A 21,120-nucleotide genomic window follows, 5' to 3' on the forward strand; every position below is an offset into this window, starting at 1 on the left:
ATTTTCATTGAAAATCGGGCAGTTTCTATAACAGACAGCCGATCCGCAATGCCAGTTTTACTCCTGGATGGCAAGTTGAAAATCTACCTGAGTCTCAACAGGCTATTCGACTGTGAGAGGCAACACAGCCAAATCTGATCCTGTCCACATTCAACATCCACACATGTGCCTCTTTAGCCAGGGGTCACCAGACAGCGATTAGGAGCACTCACCCTGACTGAATTTCCCCTCTCTAGCCCAGGTCACTGAGGCCAATCTAGTTATGAACTTCAGAAAATATCAGTGGTTTTAAACAATTACAGCAATGAGAATTTACATGGTGATGCAACTGAGACATGTCAGGTAAACCCTGCTGGAGGCACAGATCTCAGTTCCTCCATGTAGGGACATCATTTCCATGACTTTCAATAAGAATGCTTAAAATGCAGATCTTAGAAACAACTTGTAGAGGTATTGAGAAGCTGGGTACAAGAATGATATACAATAAAGGTCTCACAGTTTGTAACAAATATTTGTTGCTCATATTTTGATTCTATGGGAGTGAATTTTCTCCCATTGATAATTTTAGCAAAAGAAAAGTCATCATGACTACGAAAAGAGAAATTCCATTTTGTATTTATGCCAGTTTTTTCACTAAAATTAAGTGAACAGGAGAAGTACCATCCTTTCCATATAACTGAACCCCTGTCGCACACCTCAGTATGGTTACTAAAGTACTATACTTGCCTGGCAGATGTTCTCTAGTTTAAAGCACACAGTTGTGAATGGGATCGAGTCTGACACTCTGATTCAGAAGAGGTTTTTTTGGAAGCTCCTGCTTCTGAGCTGAGTGGACTTGAGTGGAGCTAAATCCTTCCTCAAGCAATGGACAAAAAAAAGAAAGACCTGCATTTTTATAGCGTCTTTCACAACGTAAGGATGTCTCAAAGTGCTTTACAGCCAATTTTGAAGTGAAGTCACTGTTGTAATGTAGGAAACGCGGCAACCAATTTGCGCACAGCAAGCTCCCGCAAACACCAGTGAAATATATAACCAGATCATCTGTATTAGTGATGTTGGTTGAGGGATAAATATTGGCCCAGAACATCGAGAGAACTCCCCTGCTTGCAGACGGGGCCTCGTTTTAACGTCTCATGTAAAAGACAGCACCTCTGACAGTGCAGCACTCTCTCAGTACTGCATTGAAGTGCCAGCCTAGATTATGTGCTCAAGTCTCTGACCCCACAATCTTCTGACTCAGCGATGAGAGTGCTACCACTGAAACATGGCTGACACCTTAATAAATACATAGAACTTAATTGTGATGTTAAAGACATATGACGTCTATATACTCAGCCTGCCACTTAAGGACTTACACGTTGACACATCAAACAGGGTTATGAGTTTAATATTTTCAATTTGCTTTTAGGCAAGGAACAAAAATGATATTCATGCAGCAGGAATAATTATGGGTGATGGCTAACTGATTTAATCAAAGTGAAGCTCCTTGGACAGTAAAGTTAAATATAGATACATTGCAGAGTTGCTCACTTTCCACAGTAATACAGAACCCTGTGAAGGTGGCATTAAAATGGTGTCAGTGAGGCTGGGGAAATCCAGGAACGCAAGCAGATACAGAGAAAGGGAGATGGTTTTCCTTAAACAAAACTAAATTGTGGACTCTTCAGAATTCAACACCACACTTCAGTGTATCGGTTGCTGTGCAGTCAACAAAAAGAAAACTGGAATCAAAACGCAAAGTAGTTGTTGCAAAATATTACAGATAGCTTTTTGCCCCCTCAGAGAGCGAGCCCCCTCTCCCCCCTCCCCCCCATCCTCACTTAGCAAGCTGGGCCCCCTCATTCAGGGTCATCAAACTTGATTTCCTAGGTGCGCAAGGAATTTTTTATTTTGATTTCTTGCCAAATGGTAGACCAGTCCTGAAGAGTGAACATTTTGACTAGTTTTCACTCGAGTCATTTGTCCCCGTCTTACAATGGCGACAATCTTCCTTACAGAACAAAGAGAAAGGGAAACTAAGCAATTACGGAAATCCCTCTTTTTTTTTTGCTTCCCCCCCCCAACCTCCCCACTACCAAAAAAAAGTCGCAGTTGATTATTCTGGGTCATTAAGAGGCTTTTCAAAAAGTGGACGTTAATTAACCCCCTGTGTGTACTGGGACTGGCATGGACACTGACAAATCCAGCTGCATCCCCTGAATCAGCTTCAACCAATTTGCGCAATTATAGCCAGTTAATGGACTTCAAATTTTGAACTTTCACTGTTTCCTTTCACCTGGAGATGTATGCGGGTCGCTCCAATAATGACTGCATTACGTCACTATCAACGTTTCAAGAGACTGACAAACCAGATGTCTTATTGCGACGATTTATTTTTTGTTTTGTTTTGCCCTCCTCTTGCTAAGGTTTGGTTTGGTGGCTGAAGTCAGCCCTCTGATACCTCACCCAAGTGGTCTTTCCTCATGTGTGAGATAGACAATGAATATTGGCAGGCTATTCAATTAGGGAGAACCTCATGGCTGAGTCCAATTCTGTCCACACTACATTTTCAGCACGAGTAACTGGATTGATTTCAGGATGACAATCAGCGACTAATTTGTTTCGTGTCAGCCATGGCTCAGTGGTAGCACTCTTGCCCCTGATGTCACAAGTCCAGAGACTTGAGCAAAAAATCTAAGCTGACACTGCAGTGCAGTACTGAGGGAGTGCTGCACTGTCGGAGGTGCCGTCTTTTAGATGAGTCGTTAAACCTAGGCTCTGTCTGCCCTCTCAGGTAGATGTAAAAGATCCCAAGGTACTATTTTGAAGGAAAGCTGGGGAGTCCTGAGCCAATATTTATCCCTCAACCAACATCACTAAAAACGATTATCTGGTCATTACCACATCGCTGTTTGTAGGACCTGGCTGCGTGCAAATTGGCTGCCACATTTCCTACAGTACAACAGTGACTACGGGCTCGATGTTACCAGGGCTGCGGGTTCGCGGTGGTGGGGCTATGGTGCCCGGCGAAATCAGTCTGCCCCGCGCGCGATCGCGGCCTAATTGGATCCACTTACCTGGTCTTCCGGGTTCCCCGTTGCTGATCTGCGCGTCGGGCTGACTGCGCATGCGCAGTAAGATCTGTCAGCTGGAGGAGCTCTATTTAAAGGGGCAGTCCTCCACTGACACATGCTGCAACAAATAGCAAAAATTAAAGCACGGAGCAGCCCAGAGGCAAGGCTGCTCCCAGTTTAATGATGCCTCACTCCAGGTATCATTAGATGGGGTGAGGAGGAGGGGGAGGACAGAGATCTTCCCCCCGGCGGGCAGGAGGAAGCGGCCTGCCTCTGCCACCAGGAAGGCCTGGCTCGAGGTGGCAGAGGAGGTCACCTGCACCACCAACATATCACGCACCTGCATACAGTGCAGGAGGCGGTGCAATGACCTAAGTAGGTCAGCCAAAGTGAGTACACTTACTCATTCCCCTACACTCCATCTGCCACATCACCGCCCCCACCCCACATCTCCTGCACTGCCAACACTACTCTGTCACATCACCCCTCACACCCACGTAAACCTCATCCTCATCTTACCTGAACTTACTCAACTCGCCAGTACTCATCCCGCCACTACCACTCAACCCAATCGTCATACAATCTCATGGCTCTATCTCATACTCACCCTCTCGTGCATCTCTTTCACAGTCAGCCTCACTCAACCTGCCACTACCTGTGCTGCAGCCACAGGGCATGCATCACATATGTGCAGTAGGAAGCGTAAGGCAAATGTGTCGTGAGCATGAAGGGGATGCACAAGGGTGTTTGAGGGTTTGTCATGGTTTTTACTTATATTTAATTTCTGACCAACTCACATCACATGTTATATTGGCACCACTACTGCCACATCTTTGTGAATCTTGTCTGGTTTGTGCAATAATGCCCTTTCCTGAGGATCACAATGAAGACCCACACCTGATGCCACCCATTGTGTCACTGCAGAGTGGGTGTAGGTGTATTTGCAGGGCTCTTTTGTGCAGACGACTGAGAGATGTCGGCGATGTCCCCAGTGGCACCCTGGAAGGATGCGGAGGAGAAGTTGTTGAGGGCAGTGGTGACTTTGACAGCGACAGGTAAGAAGATGGTGCTCGGGCCAGCCGGGAGCAGCTCGGCATGAAGGAGGCTGCAGATGTCCATGACTACATGTCGAGTGACTCTGAACCTCCGTGTGCACTGCTGCTCAGAGAGGTCCAGGAAGCTGAGCCTCGGTCTGTGGACCCTGTGGCGAGGGTAGTGCCCTCAGCAACGCATCTCTCTCTGCGACGCATCTCTCTCTGCGGTTGCCCTCCCTCCTGCTGTGCAGGTGGATGTGTCACAGCACTCTGTTGTGGAGCTCCACGTGTCAGAGGTGGACGGCGTGGCTGGCGAGGCTGGTGATGCTGTTCGCCCTCCGAGGAGGTCATGACTGCAGCTACGGCGGCCCCCATCCGGAAGATGTACATCTGAGGGGGTCCGCAAGGTAGGTACATGTCTCTGGACCCCGGGGTAAGTGTGCAAGTTGGTGAATTTGATTGTCAGGAGGAGGGTGGTGGAGGCCAAACTTTGTCCCAAGTGACAGAGCGGCCTCCTGCTATGAGTGAGGGTCTCCCCCCCCACCTGTCAAATGGACCTTTGCAGCTGCCACAGGCTGACAGCTGCAACAGATCCATTTCAACTGGGAGTGTTTCCCCCAGTCTGGGAAACAGTCCCAGTTATTTCTAAAATCCCACCCCTCCTCACATATTCCCTTAATCAGGTCAGTTAATGACCTGAAATACCTAAGTAAATACTTTTAAGTGGCACCCTGCTGGCTTTAATTGCCGGCGGGAGTCCCACATGCGGGGGCTGCGCGCGCACGTTGGCGCGTCTGAGGGGAACCCGGAAGTGGGCGGGTTGGAGCCGGGCTCCCGACCCGCTCCGGGATTCCCCGATTTTCGGAGCCCCCCCGCCAGGAATGCACCTGATGGCGGGTGCGAAAATAGAGCCCTATACTTCAAAAGTACATCATTGACTGTAAAGTGCTTGGGGACGTCCTGAGGTCATGAAAGGTACTATATAAATGCAAGTGTTTTCTTTCTTTCCCTAGCTCAGGGGCGCTGAAACCTGTTGTAGTGCCCAGTTACCACCTCAGCTGACATCTGTCTGGGAATCCAACTGTGACCTTTTGTGCTGTTGGTCTTAGCATTACATTGGTTGCAACTTTACACTCTTATCCCAAATTTGACAGCAGACCACATTCCAGGGCAGATTTGACAGAGTCTGTACCCATTTGTTTTTAGCCAACTCTGTGGCATTTTACAGGTAACTTGAAACTGAACATGTGGGAAATTGTAGTATTGCAGTTTCCGATTGCCAATACCCACTGCTTGGTGTGGGTGTGGGAATAACATAAACGCTACCCTCTTTGCATAATTGCCCCTTATTTGCATATTAATTAGGATCATGCTTGCATGATAACACAAAGGCACAAAACATATAGTTAACAAAGAGGGTAGTGTGTTTGTCCAGTGCCACAGTTTACAAATTGGGCCCTGGCTGTGATTATTACAAAGCTTTGTTTGAATTTGGGTTGATTAATCAACCCTTGTTTATAACTTATGTTTTTGATTGAACCATACATGTTTTTATTCACAGAATAAAATGCAAATGGCAAATTTCATCTACCCACAAGAAATTCAAAAAAGGATCTCTGTTCAGTCCAAAATATTGGTTGACGTTATCTAAATGGCATCTTGCTCAGGCCTAAATGGCCACATACACCCATAATTGACGTCAATACTTTGTGTTCAGTTATGTCAGAACCACCAGCATGTGTAACTCATGTCAAAGGAGAAGTAACAGTCTCTCAGTGTCGACTACTCCTTTGCTTTCCTTCTCAAAAAAAAAGTATGAAAGGTATCCTAATTTGTAAGCAGACATGTTTATTATAATTTCCCAATTTCAAAAAACTCGCTACATCAGGTCTCCAGGTTCAAAGGAAAGATACTTGGCTGGCATCCACTTTGGGCATTGTTGCAGATGATCCACAGACACAATACAGAGAAACATCCCTTTAGATCAGTGGACACCGGAGGCTGACAAGTACAGGACCAGTTACACAGTAGTACTCAGCTAGTACTACAGATTTCAGTTTCAGCTTCTCTCTGCAGCATCCAAAACTGGAAAGCACGCCAACGACATTTCCCCCTTTTCTTTGTCTGTTTTCAATAACTCGGGAACAGAAAGTCTCTGACAGTAAGGCAACTGAGCAGCAGGGAGTTTGCTGGGATGAAGCGTCTGGATCTGGATGTTTCAACGTTACTTGTAAACAAAAGCGAACCACATTTGTTGACTTTGGAGTTCTCTGAGTGAATAATCTTTTTTGCTGTCTGTTTACTGCCCTTCATCTCAGGCAGTCTAAAAACAATGGAAGCTAGCCACAAAATCCATCCTCATATTCTGCTGGCTTCCACGTTATACAGGATATGGATAAGGATGCATTTGAGTTCAAAGTTAAGAACCGATAAATCTCTGTTTTAGTATTAAGACCATCACTGAAGGTGGAGTGCCAATGCCCTTTTCAGAATACAGCTGCATTGACACTTTATAGGTCTGCTCTTCCCAAATATTGTACCCTCTTTGTAACAACTTTATATGAATGGCAAACAGCTGGTTAAGTGTTTAGCACAGCACAGGGCCTTGACCGTGCGCTCTTTTGGTTCACAATGGTGACAGGGTTGGACAAAGGGATAAAGATCACACAAGATATGATGCTAGATCTGTCCGTGTACAAGACCGTGGTTAGGTCTCAGTTAGAGTATTGTGCTCAGTTTTGCTCTCCTCATATTGTGGGGGATATTGAAGCTTTGGAAAGGATGCAGAGGAGGGCCACAATTCCCAGTTTAAAACACCTTAGTTACCCGGATAGGCTGAACAAGCTCAGTCTCTAGAATTTAGAGAAGCACGGACTATGGGGAGATTTGATCGAGGTTTATAAGGGGTTATATTTAATGAAAGGACTCAATTGTGTTTATGTAGACCAGGCGGATGCATCACGACTGTGTGAGACAGGCTAAATGGACCAGTAGGTATTTTCCTGTCCATCAATTTTGTATGTTTGTATTTTTAATTGAGTGGGTGCAGAAATTCAGTATTTCTCATTGCCGCCCATTCAGCTGACTACTCGTTGAACTTTTGCATGTAAATTAAATTGCATGATCATCACATGTTTGTTTAATCCCATTCTCCTAGACTAAACCTTAAGCACCATACGAAAACTTAACCGTCTCAAACAACCTTTGCCATGTCGTGATCTGATCGATTTTAGAAAAGCCTTTTCTGGGCTATATGTGTATATTTGTATCCACGTGAAAGCAATGAGATTTCTAACTTTTGAAATTTAGTTGTCTAACTAATATTTTATTAACCAATCACTGCAAATTGAAATGGGGAGGAGGGAAATGGGCTGGACGGGGGAGGGAGGGGGGGGGAAGGGAGGGGAGGTCTAGCCTGTCCCTTCCTCAAAAGAAACTCACTTTGGATTTGCCTAATTTCATTGCTCCTTTTTCTCTTTCTCACCTTTCATGTATTAACAAATTCCTCTTGCCTGTTCCATGAAATGGAACAATATTAGGATTGTGGCTTGAGTTTTACAGCCAGAATTGAATTGAGATTGTCTATACCTCTAGAAGCTGCATTTGCCATATATTATTGATCTTTAGAAGGAAGCTTCTCTTAAGTGTTGTAACTGAGGTCTTAGTTGCTTAATACTTGCCTTGCCTTTTTGCCTCATGGAAACATTGATAGGAGTTTTATGATTGTGGGAAATCTCAAGTGTAAAACTGAGACATCCATCATTCTTTTCCAGCGACTGAAAGGGTTCCCCAAAGAGAAATGCATTGGAGCTGACCATGAAATGAAACTGGACCTATATTGACTGCAAACTAATTTTCAAGCCATCTCTTGTACTTGCTTGACACTAGCGACATAAGAACATAAGAAATATGAGCCTGCTCTGCCATTCAATCAGATCATGGCTGATCTTCAACTTCAACTCCACTTTCCTGCCTGATCCCCATATCCCTTGATTCTCCTAGAGTCCAAAAATTTTATCTATCTCAGTCTTGAATATACTGAATGACTCAGCATCCACAGTCCTCTGGGATAGAGAATTTCAAAGATTCATAACCCTCTGAGCGAAGAAATGCCTCCTCATCTCAGTCTTAAATGGCCAACCCCTTATCCTGCGACTATACCCTCTAGTTCTAGACTCTCCAGCTAGGGGAAACAACCTCTCAGCATCTAATCCGTTAAGCCCCCTCAGAATCTTATATGTTTCAATGAGATCACCTCTCATTCTTCCAAACTCCAGAGAGTATAGGCCCATTGTACTCAACCTCTTATCTAGTAAACCTTCGTTGCACCGCCTCTAAGGCAAGCGTATCCTTCCTTAGATAAGGAGACCAAAACTGTACGATGTACTCCAGGTGAGGTCTCACCAAAGCCCTGTACAATTGTAGTTAGACTTCCTTACTCTTGTACTCCAACCCCCTTTCAATAAAGACCAACATTCCATTTGCTTTCCTAATTGCTTGCTGTACCTACACGCTAACTTTTTGTGTTTCTTAATACCATGAGACCCAAGTCTCTCTGGATACCAACATTTAATAATTTCTCACCATTTAAAAAATATTCTGTTTTTCTATTCTTCCTACCGAAGTGAATAACCTCACATTTCCCAACATTATACTCCATCTGCCACCTTCTTGCCCACTCACTTAAACTATCTATATCCCTTTGCAGACTCTTTGTGTTCTCCTCACAGCTTACTTTCCCACCTAGCTTTGTATCATCAGCATACTTGGATACATTACACTCAGTCCCTTCATCCAAGTCATTAATATAGATTGTAAATAGCTGAGGCCCAAGCACCGATCCTTGCGGTACCCCACTAGCTACAGCCTGCCAATCTGAAAATGACCCGTTTATCCCTACTCTCTGTTTTCTGTCCGTTAACCAATCCTCTATCCATGCTGATATGTTACCCCCAAACCCCATGAGCCCTTAAGTTGGTAACAACCTATTATGTGGCACCTTATCGAATGCCTTTTGAAAATCCAAATACACTACATCCACTGGTTCCCTTTTATCTACCCTGCTAGTTACATCCTCGAAAAACTCGAATAAATTTGTCAAAAAACGATTTTCCTTTCATAAAACCATGTTGACTCTGCCTAATTATATTATGATTTTCTAAGTGCCCTGTTACTATTTCCTTAATAATGTATTCCAGCATTTTCCCGACGACTGATGTCAGGCTAACTGGCCTGTAGTTCCCTGTTTTCTCTCTCCCTCCTTTCTTGAACAGTGGGGTTATATTTGCTACCTTCCAATCCATTGGGACCGTTCTAGAATCTAGGGAATTTTGGAAGATCATAACCAATGCATCCACTATCTCAGCAGCCACCTCTTTTAGAACCCTAGGATGTAGGCCATCATGTCCAGGGGATTTATTGGCTTTTGGTCCCATTAGTTTCTCAAGTACTTTTTCTCCACTGATAATAATTACTTTAAGTTCCTCGCTCTCATTAGCCCCTGGGTTCTGGTATGCTTTTTGTGTCTTCTACTGTGAAGACAGATACAAAATATTTGTTTATCGCAACTGCCATTTCCTGATTTCTCATTATAATTTTTCCTGTCTCAGCCTCTAGGGGACCAACGTTTACTTTTGTGACAGTTCTCCCTCCCCTCGCATACCATGTAAATAATTCCATGCATTCTAGAGCTGTTATGTTTTACTTCACAGAACAAGTCAATTTATCATAACCAACCGTGGAATATATTCAGCACAACCATTGCCACAGTGGAGTACATCTCCCTTCTGTCCTTGAACTACGCATCGACATTCCTGAGAGAATGCTTAGTCCTGCTTCACTTGTAAAGCAATTTTAAAAAAATTCTGCTATCAATAGCTTCTCAGCAGGACTCCTAATAGGTCTGCAGATCACTCTCTGCATCGGACAAGCCATGGGCAACACCACAGGTTTAAAATAATGATCGTGCCACCATTTGTCTGCAGACATATCTGATTCTACATATTCAGATACACAAATGCAGCATTTCTTCCGAATGCACTCAAGATTCACAAAAATCTGGTACCATAAATCACTCCCCACTTACCAGGCTTGATAAAGAACGAATGGATCTCTGCGATTACTTCATTTCCTATCTTGACATTTGTCTTGGGTGGTAAATGCAAATCGGGCTTTATCCTAATGGCTGCCTGTTATACTTCCTGCACCATACTGACTTCAATAGAACTGAATGTCAAGCAAGGTGTGTAACGGGTGCCCGATGCGATAATGCCCGTTTAGCGCTCCCGCCCAAGACAAATTTATAGCCTTCAATGCTTAAAAAAGTGGAACAGTTCTTCAGAAAAACTAAAAAAGTAAATTTAGGGCCAGAACACAGAATTGCCCCAACGCATTGATGATTGCCATGTTATGGCTCTCAACAACCCTTCCCAAATCAAGTGAGAATTGAAGCAATGGCTGATTACTTTGCCATACGGTGTCGAGCATGACATCAGGTAAACTGATTATCTGTACTAATGCAGTCATAATGGCAGACATGAAGCTGTGTGGTGGGGGGTTCATCATGGTTTTTGTTTTAAATATTAATGTAGCCCGATTGCCACAGTTTTAAAAAAGAACTACATGTCGAATTACGATTGAGATATGAGATCTGAACCATAATAATAATAATACTGTTGGTGTCAAGGAGAACATTTATGAATACATGCTATTTATTCATTTGTAGAACTAGACTTCAGATTGTGGATGCACGGAGGACTTGTTTCTTGTTTAATGGTGGGTAATGGCAGCTGAAGAATTCACTGTTTCAACTTTTTGAAACTTGAATTTCTCAGTTCTAGCATTATGGAAAGCTGTGAAGAAGAATGAGGAAAGATTTCTGCTATTCACCATTAATAAATGCAGTTAAGACTTTGCCACAAAATCTTCTCCTATTGTATTAATTTTAGTGATTTATTTCTCCCTCCTGCCACCTTTGAACAAATTTCAATTTTGTTGAAAATATTACTAATATTTAAGATTGGTTTGAAAATCTCTGAACCTTTGTATTATCTCCTGGTGCTCATTTGCTGGTGAAACAATTGTTCACTTTCTGGTTCCAAAAATGGACATCCAAAAAGAAAAGCATTAAGATTAGATTTTATATCAAAAAAATGTCTGCATATAATATGCAGCTAGTTAGTGTCATATTGACTTTAATCTACAGTGTGCACCTGAAATTAGTGGAATACAATTTTATCGGGAAAAGAAATAATAATGCATCATTTACATCTTGTGTTGCAATAAATGATTTTGTGAACACATTCTTTAACTGTATAACTCCTTATAAGGGGGAGCAGGGAGGAAGGAGCAAAAAGATGGATTTCTCCAAAGTGAAACCAATGCTTTTTGGTCTAACTTGAACACTGTTCAGAATACAGCTTGATTACTCGCACCAGACACTCATAAGATACTTAGACTGCCCTCACAAATGGAATTCACATCCATAGTCGATGGAAAAACACTGAGCTTTCTCTAAGTCACTTAAAGATTTGGGCAAGTGACTCGAGCATAGTCTTGGAGTCTCGCCTTCAGCCCTTTTTAAAAAAGTAACAGAATGTTGAACTTCAACCTGTTTCTGTGCTTTTAATTTATAGAATTTTAACTTATTGCACTATATATCACAATTATGGGGGTAAATTTTAATGTCGAGCTGGGAACAGAGTGGGGGGGAGGGGGGAGGATTTCTGGACGGTAAACCTGGAAGTGTGGATTTCCCTGATGTCCGTACGGTTTTGACATAAGGACGTCTTTCAATTTTTTCAGTAGGTTTCCCGCCCGACAGCCAGCCAGATTGACAGGCTGGCTGTCAGTCGGACGGGAGAGCAGCCAGGGAGCGAATGCCAGCAGGTAAGTCTTAGAGCGGGGATGGGGGGGGGGGGTGGGGGCAGCGGTCATTGGAGGGGTTGGTCATCAGGGGCTCAGTCATGGGGGTTTGATCATAGACAGGGATTGGAGCTCGTGGGGACTGGTCAGAGATTGTGGGGGGGTGGTCGGAGATCTGGCGGGGGGTTGGAGATTGTGACGGAGGGGGGGTCGGCTGATCGCGTGTGTGGGATTGCGGCAGGTAAGCTTGTTGGGCCTGGAGGAAACACTCCTCCTGGCCCACAAGCAATGCTATAAAGGCATTTACCTGTCAATCTGGACCTTCTCGCCTCCTCTAACGTGGCGAGAAGCAGAAGGCCCGGGAACCCCGGCCTCCCAGGAGTTAAAAATAAAAATGGAGGCCCGCAACCTCCTTAAAAGTTTTCACAGACCGACCTGCCTCCTGAGAGCGGGTTGGTCGCCCACCTCTCGACCCGCCTCTGTTAAATCCAGAAGTAGGCGAGTTAGGGTCAAGTTTTAATTGTTTACAATTTTTCCCTTCCCACCCACCCCCAACCTACCCCTTCTTGGGGTTATAATTTACCCCATTGAGTCTGCTCTCTCAGGAAGCTGAATTAACATTAATAGAGTTACATAGTCATTAAATCTGCTTACTGCTTTGATTGAGCTATTTCATATCCCAGAGACACTCAGGCTCAGTAACTTGTTTCAGCAAGTTTCCCTGGTGATGCAAACAGTACTTACTCGTTTTGAACAAGAAAATATGACTAAATCCCTCTTATTAAAATGAAAATAACTTTAAATGGATCTTCACTACTGATAAGGAGAATGTATGATGTGCACTTACGGCAGCACACATCTGATGTTAGGGACTTCAAGAAAAAAAATCTTAATTACAGGGTCTGCGGTGGAAGCATGCATGTGTCTGGAGGGGATATTTGGCAGGGGATTCCTTTGCACAACAGTGAGAATACAAACTTTGTCTTCATTACTGTGGAGACTGCTTTTAATGTTTTGTTCCCCCATCCTTTGTTAATGCAAAAGCTCAGATAGGATAAAGGCAAAAATGCCCAAGATTGGTTTGTGTACCATTATAAAAACTTCTCACGCTGTGGAGCAAACATGGTTTAACATACTATTCTAGGATTTTATCCGTATCAGACATAAAGTCCTGCATAGTGTACGTCCATCCACTCTAGACATCACATTTTTACACAGAATTAAATGGAATTTACACCCCTGGTCAATGCCGGCATTTATGCTCCACACGAGCCTCCTCCCAGTCCTCATCATCTCATCCTTTCAGTGTATCCTTCTAATCGCAGAAGAGAAAGCCAGCCATTGACCTGGAGCCTCAAGTTTATCAGCAGTTATAACTGTCCTCTAGTTGACCTCAATAGTTTAGAAGCAGCTCCAATGACCTGGATTTGCCTTTATAAAAAAACAATTAAAAATCCAAATATCACTTTGCTTTTCCTTTTTTTCAAGATTAACTTAATAAATTCATTTGTGAAGCAGAAAAGAGCTTAAAATGGACCAGATGCATAAAAACATTCAACATTTTTCAGGTGAGCGTGCGCACAGACCGCCGCCTCGCCCCAAGAAATACACCACCAATTTTGTCTCTTCAACATTTGTACTTCTTCAGCCCATCAGGCCTTTGTGTATTTACGTTTCTCTCCAATGGAAGTAAAGAAGTGTTGCGTACACCTGCAGTTTGACTTACTAGGTCCATGTAACCATTTTTTTCACATGTCACAAGCTTATAATTATGGCCATGCTTGTGTTGCCAGCTTTTTGTTGATCGACCAGCTATTTTGAAGGTGCTGGTCAGCTGTTGCTAGTTCTCTCTGTTTGCATGTATAGTGGAAAGTCGGAACTGTTCATTGTCTAGACCTCAAGACTGAAGTTTCTTTCTAACCATTATTTGCTTTTAAAAAACCTTGAAAATGAGAATCCCTCTTGGAATTAATATATATTAACCCATCAGTCATAAACCTCAACATTTACTGACCAAGCACAATCCCCACGAGACAAGATCTCTAGAGTAAAACATGTTAATCGTGTAGTTTCCTAAAATAGCCAGTAGCAATTTGACAGTTGAAGGGAAGTTTCTGCCACCTCGGCCCACATTTCACAAGGTAATAAATTGCTGCCAGCTTTGAGCTGTGAGAGTCCACACTAAATTGGTACTCAATGTCATTCTGCTTCAAGGTCACACTACTGGTGTTGAATAAAATGGCTGGTTACTGTACGGCCTCGACACCATTACAAAAGTTTTTTCTCGAAAGAAAAATGGCAAACTCCAAGCTGTTTCCTTGCAACCTTCAGCCATTCAGTTTAAGAGTCTCAATAGATTAATTTAATGTTTCCTGCCCATCAGAGGAATCTGTTAGACAGCTGGATTGAGCATAAAACAAAATAGGGTCAAGGGAGTATCAGGAAAGAAAAGGATGAATTCAAAAAATACAAAGAAAATCATTTCTCTTCAAAAAATGGCAGCTTGCCTTCTGCTGACAGCTTAAAAACTGATGAAACTTCCGTTCTGTTGTTTCCTAGAACAACAACAATTGGCATTTATATAGCGCCTTTAATGGAGTAAAACATCCCAAGGCGCTTCACACAAAGCGTATTCAGACAAAAAAATTAACACCAAGCCAAAGAAGGAGACCTTAGAACAGGCGACCAAAAGCTTGGTCAAAGAGGTAGGTTATAAGGAGCATCTTAAAGGAGGAGAGAGTGGTGGAGAGGTTAAGGGAGGAAATTCCAGAGCTTAGGGCCTAGATGGTAGAAGACATGGCCGCCAACGATGGGGCGAAGCAAGTGGAGGATGGACAAGAGGTCAGAATTGGAGGAACGCAGAGATCTTGGAGGGTTGTAGGGATGGAGGAGGTTACAGAGATAGGGAAGGGCGAGGCCAGGAGGGATTTGAACACAAGGATGAAAATTTACATTCGCTAAAATTTTAAAAGCCTTGAGGCTCTTCCTTTCCTTCTTACCTCACCTCTTTAAAAAAAGAGTGACTCACGCAGTGATTATGCTGTAGGATTGCAAGACACATGCGTTAATTTCTGGCCAAGGAAGGGAGATCTGTTTGTTTTAGAAAAGATTAGAAAAAATGCAGGAACTGCACAGCAAGCCCATCAGCATTTGGAAGGAGAAAAGACAGGTCAACGTTTCAGATTTAGACCCTTCATCGGAAACTGGACTTACAAGCAAGCCTCTTAAAAGCGCAGAGCTGACCACTTCCCCCAATAAGTAGTCTCCGTGATAGGAACTAGCATTGCTAACTGTGTTGATTTTCACCCAATTTTCCTCTACTCAACCCCTCCCCTTCATTTTGTTCCGCCCTAGTAAAGGGCTTTTCATTCAGTTTTCAGTTCTGTCGAAGGGTCCACTCACCTGAAATATTTAATATGGGGCAAATTCTCGATTTGCCACCCAGATGTAAAACTGACGTGGCAGTTGGGATGCCCGTTGTACAAACTGCCCGAAATCAATGGAAATGAAAATCAGGCGGTCTCTATAATGTGTGGCTAATCTGCAATGCCAGGTATACGCCCGGGCGGCAAGTTGAAAATTTACCCCCGTATCTTTTGTATTTAAAGACACTGAAAGATTTGCTGTGTATTTTTCATTATTTTCTGTTCAGATTTCCAGTTTTTCTTTTACTGTGCTCTTTTCTAAGCTGCTGTGGCATCAATGAATGCTATACGTCACATTCACTTTTTTCTGATGGTCTCTTGTGATAAATATTTGGTTTGCTAAAAAATAGTTTTCTAAACATTGTGCTACGTATTGGGAAGGCACTGACGGAAACACCATTTAACTTCAAATTATCTCAGGATGGAGCCTAGTGATATACTATTGTGTGTGAATGGGGAGAAAGCTGTTTTTAAAAAATATTCATTCTCGCGATGTGGGTGTCGCTGGTAAGGCCGGCATTTATTACCCATCCCTTGTTGCCCCGAGAATGTGTCAACTGAGTGGCTTGCTAGGTCACTTCAGAGGGCAGTTAAGTGTGGTACTGGAGTCACATATAGACTAGACCGGGTATGGATGGCAGTTTTCCTTCCCTAAAGGACACTAATGAATCAGTTGGGTTTTTATGACAATCCGACAGCTTCATGGTCACTTTTACTGATCGAATTTCAAACTGCTATGGTGGGATTTGAACTCACATTCTCTGGATTAGTAGTCCAGTAGTATAACCACTACATTACCATATTCATGATATTTGAATGGGACAAGGGGCAGGATACAAGGGGGAGGAACCCATCAACTATTTCATTTATACTCAATTATTGACCAATTTTGAAATGCTTTCAACAGCACTATTACTTTCACACCTTTGTCATATTTCCTTGCTGACACCCTCTCAGTTATATTTAATATTGGAAAACTGAGGTGCACTGCAGTTGGGTAGAAAGATGCTGCTAACTCAGATAAACGTGCTAGAATATGCAGTGAGTTAAACAAACAAAACTTCTGTTGGAGGCTAGAGGAAGTTACATAATCTTTGTGCTTAAAGTGATTTGAACTTCAAATAAAGAGAATACTGAGTTTGAGGATTCTGTACCATAAATGCTAGCTGTAGAGAATTTGTTGAACCTTTCATGGGAATTCAAAGAACCACCGATGTATTTTTTTTTAAAGATCTATATATGGTCTGCATTGGTCAGTGTAGTAATACGAACGAAAGTAAATCTGCTGGTGTGTAATATTCATTTTATAATTATCTTAACCTCATTGTTAAATTTCAGGACTTTTTAACCATCTTTCCACTGGAAGGATCTGGGAAAGAGAGTTACTTTTAAATGTTGGGGTAAACTTGTAATTTTTTTTTTATTCGTTCATGGGATGTGGGCGTCGCTGGCAAGGCTAGCATTTATTGCCCATCCCTAATTGCCCTTGAGAAGGTGGTGGTGAGCTGCCTTCTTGAACTGCTGCAGTCCATATGGTGAAGGTTCTCCCATAGTGCAGTTAGGAAGGGAGTTCCAGGATTTTGACCCAGCGATGATGGAGGAACGAATGGAGGATATATTTCCAAGTCGGGATGGCGTGTGACTTGGAGGGGAACGTGCAGGTGGTGTTGTTCCCATGTGCCTGCTGCCTTTGTCCTTCTCGATGGTAGAGGCCGTGGGTTTGGGAGGTGCTGTTGAAGAAGCCTTGGCGAGTTGTTGCAGTGCATCCTGTGGCTGGTACACACTGCAGCCACTGTGCACTGGTGGTGAAGGGAATGAATGTTTAGGGTGGTGGATGGGGTGCCAATCAAGTGGGTGCTTTGTCCTGGACAGTGTCGAGCTTCTTGAGTGTTGTTGGGGCTGCACTCATCCAGGCAAGTGGAGAGTATTCCAACACACTCCTGACTTGTGCCTTGTAGATGGTGGAAAGGCTTTGTGGAGTCAGGAGGTGAGTCACTCGCCACAGAATACCCAGCCTCTGACCTGCTCTTGTAGCCACAGTATTTATGTGACTGGTCCAGTTAAGTTTCCGGTCAATGGTGACTCTAGGATGTTGATGGTGGGGGATTCGGCGATGGTAATGCCGTTGAATGTCAAGGGGAGGTGCTTAGACTCTCTCTTGTTGGAGATGGTCATTGCCTGGCACTTGTTTGGCATGAATGTTACTTGCCACTTATCAGCCCAAGCCTGGATGTTGTCCAGGTCTTGCTGCATGCTGGCACCGACTGACTCGTTATCTGAGGGGTTGCGAATGGAACTGAACCCTGTGCAGTCATCAGCGAACATCCCCATTTCTGACCTTATGATGGAGGGAAGGTCATTGATGAAGCAGCTAAAGACGGTTGGGTCTAGGACACTCATCATGAAGTTTGGAAAAAGATTTCAAGAGGTTACAGAAAAGCTTGAGCATGGAGCAGTTTCTTTCAATAAAGCGCCAAAGTAATTAGCATGTTTAAAATTAGCAGGTGGTTGAACTGCTCCTTCCCAGTGACTTTGTGAGTTTGAGTTTTGGAACATTCTTGCACTCATGCTTGTTTGCTGGTAGTCAGGAATGAGTTTAATGAGGTACCTGAAAAGTGGCCTTGAAATACAAAAAAACTGTTTTGCCCAGCTGAACGCAAAACATTAGGTATTGGGTCCATAAAAAGAAAATGATTTTACTTTAGCTTTGGGGTACCTAAATATTTTTATTCCCAACTTTTAAAAAAGAATTGTTTGTCGGAGGTGGGCAGTGCTGGCAAGACTGCATTTATTGTCCACCCCTAGTTGCTGTTGAGAAGGTGATGGTGGGCTTTCCCCTTGAACCGCTGTAGTCCTTGTGGTAATGGTGGCTGTGTGATGGTGCTAGGTAGGGAACTCCAGGACTTTGCTCCAGCAACAGTGAGGGAATGGTGATATATGTCCAAGTTAGGATGGTGGTCAACTTGGAGTGGAATTTGAAGGTGATGATGTTTCCATGATATTGCCACTCCTCCTTCTTGGTGACAGAGGTCATGGGGGCTGGGAGGTGTTGTTGCAGCATGCTTGGTGAGTTGCTTCAGTGCATCCTGTAGATTTACAGCTGGTGTGCCATTGGTGGGGGTTGAATATTGAGACCATTGGCAGGGGCCCTAATCAAGAAAACAGTTTTGTGTTGGATGGTGTCAAGCTTCTTGAATGTTGTTGCGACTGCACCCATCCAGATGATTGTTCAGTACTCCATCAGACTCCTGATTTGAGTCTTTTAAATGGTGGCGAGGCTTTGAGAGGCTAAGAGTTGAGCCACTCATTGCAGAGTACCCAGCTTCTGCCTTGCTCATGTAGCCAGTATTGATATGGCTGATCCAGTTATGTTTCTGGTCAATGGTGACTGCCAAATGTTGATAGTGGGGGACTCAGCGATAGTGTTGCTACTGAACATTAGGGGAGCTGAGCTGGTTGGACTCTCTGTTTTTGGACTAGTTATTACCTGGCACTTACATGGCACGAATGTTACCTGCTACTTATGAGCCCAAGCCTGGATGTTGTGAAGTCCTGCTGAGGGTGAAATGGGCTGCTTCCTTATCGGAGGAGTTGTGAATGGAGCTGAACACTGTGGAATCATCAGTGAATAGCCCCACTCCTGATCTTATGATGGAGGGAAGGCCATTGGTGAAGCAGCTGAAGGTGGTTGGGCTTTGAGGCTCTCCTGCAATAATGTCCTGGAACTGCAGTGATTGGCTGCTGACAACTATGATCATCTTCCTTTGTGTCAGATATAACTCCAACCTCTAAAGAGTTTCCCCTTTAACCCCCATTGACCTCAGTTTTGCTAGGGCTTCTTGGTCCCAAGCTCCGTCAAACACTGCCTTGATCTCGAAGGCAGCTAATCTTACCTCTCCTCCATCATCCAGCTAACTTTGTCTGGATAAAGTCTGTGATGAGGTCTGGAGCCAAGTGTTTCTGGTGGAATCCCAACTGAGTGTTGAGCAGTTTATTGATGAGTAGGTGCCATTTGATAGCCCTATTGAAGACCGCTTCCATCATTTTACTTATGATTGGAAGGAGGCCGATAGGGTGGTAATTATCTGGGTTAGATGGTGGGTACCTTGAGGGGAGACCATTTAGGATTGTCCACTTGGCACTTATGGCTGAAGATGCTTGCAAACACTTCAGCCTTGTCTCTTGCACTCAGGTGCTGGGCTGCTTGGTTCTATACAATGCACTGTTCCAAAGATAATTTACCAAGATTATACAACAGGAAATACGATGTTCCACAAGTTATTTCTGGTGCTGAAGGCTCCATATTTGCTAGGGTGCAGATGATAGGAAATATGTTGAAAATGTATTCTCCTCATTCGTAGGCAATTGGAATATGTGTGCCCATATCAGAGTAGATGTATTGTACATCCAGCATAACTCCAACAGAAAATTTAGGCCAATGATTACATCTGTAAAGGTGCATTTCTTGACATCTGCCTATAAATAGTCACCATTGAAAACATCCATAATTTGATTAGCCTCTGTTCAGGAGCCATGGGGGCATCCAAGGTTTCACAGCTAAGAGATAATTTCTATTCCAATTCAACATATCGTGACTTCAGACAGCATTGTGCACTTAATTTCCTATTCCCTCTCCACACAAAGAGCAAAAGAAACCTTGCCAGAAATCAGTGTAAATTGCCATACTTGACCCACATAAGATTTCATGAGTAAAGATATAATGTAGAAATATCTTATATCACAATACGGGACCGAGGCCACATCCATTATACAGCTGGATTCCTATAATGTACCAAGAAATGTTTGTTGTTGCCAGAATCATACCCTCCTCACCAACAGGAGGAAGGTGCAGTGTTTTAAAAGATAGCTGAAGCCCTACATACTTGTTTGGCATTTGTAGCTACTAATGGCTCTTACTATTGCTCTCTTTCTCAATTACAGTGGGAAGAAATCAGCGTTATGGATGAGCGGAACACTCCAATGCGAACATACCAGGTATGTAATGTCATGGAGGCCTATCAGAACAATTGGTTGCGGACTAGTTGGATTCCTCGTGATGGCGCCCATCGGATCTATATTGAGATTAAATTTACTCTCAGAGACTGCAACAGCCTGCCAGGTGTCCCAGGAACATGCAAGGAGACCTTTAATATCTACTACTATGAGTCCAACAACAACAATTTGTGGTATATTAAAGAAAGTCAATACATAAAGATCGACACGATTGCTGCTGATGAGAGCTTCACCCAGGTGGATGTAGGTGACAGGGTGATGAAATTAAACACAGAGGTGCGGGACATTGGCTCTCTGACAAAGAAAGGCTTTTACCTTGCCTTTCAGGATGTGGGCGCTTGTATCGCTTTGGTATCAGTGCGGGTCTACTACAAGAAATGCCCATTAACGATTCGTAATCTGGCAGAGTTTCCAGACAGAGTGACTGAAGGAGACTCCTCCTTGGTGGAGGTCCGTGGTTCCTGCGTGAATAATTCTGAGGAATACGATGTGCCTAAAATGCACTGTAGTGCCGATGGGGGATGGTTGGTGCCTATTGGACGATGTGTCTGCAAACCAGGTTATGAAGAGAAGAGGGATACCTGCCAACGTAAGTACCTTTGCTTCTATTATGGTGGGCAGGGAGTCCCGATTTGAACCAATGCAACAGTAGCCTTTTGGGATATGGGGCCAATCCACCCTGGACAGATGGAATTCTTGTTTCTTTTAAGGTCTCAAAGGTTTTGCGACTTG

At 43.6% G+C, this 21,120-nt stretch overlaps 1 protein-coding gene across 1 annotated transcript in view; it reads left to right on the forward strand.

Moving 5' to 3' along the window:
• Positions 1-21,120, forward strand: part of LOC137331602 (ephrin type-A receptor 3-like) — a 245,296-nt gene that overhangs the window by 6,002 nt on the left and 218,174 nt on the right. Inside the window, exon 2 of the mRNA XM_067995509.1 lies at positions 20,317-20,977. Within this exon, the coding sequence (XP_067851610.1) occupies positions 20,317-20,977 (661 nt within the window). The remainder of the gene's footprint in view (positions 1-20,316; positions 20,978-21,120) is intronic.

This window comes from Heptranchias perlo, chromosome 13 (assembly GCF_035084215.1).
Source record: "Heptranchias perlo isolate sHepPer1 chromosome 13, sHepPer1.hap1, whole genome shotgun sequence".
Lineage (NCBI taxonomy): Eukaryota > Metazoa > Chordata > Chondrichthyes > Hexanchiformes > Hexanchidae > Heptranchias > Heptranchias perlo.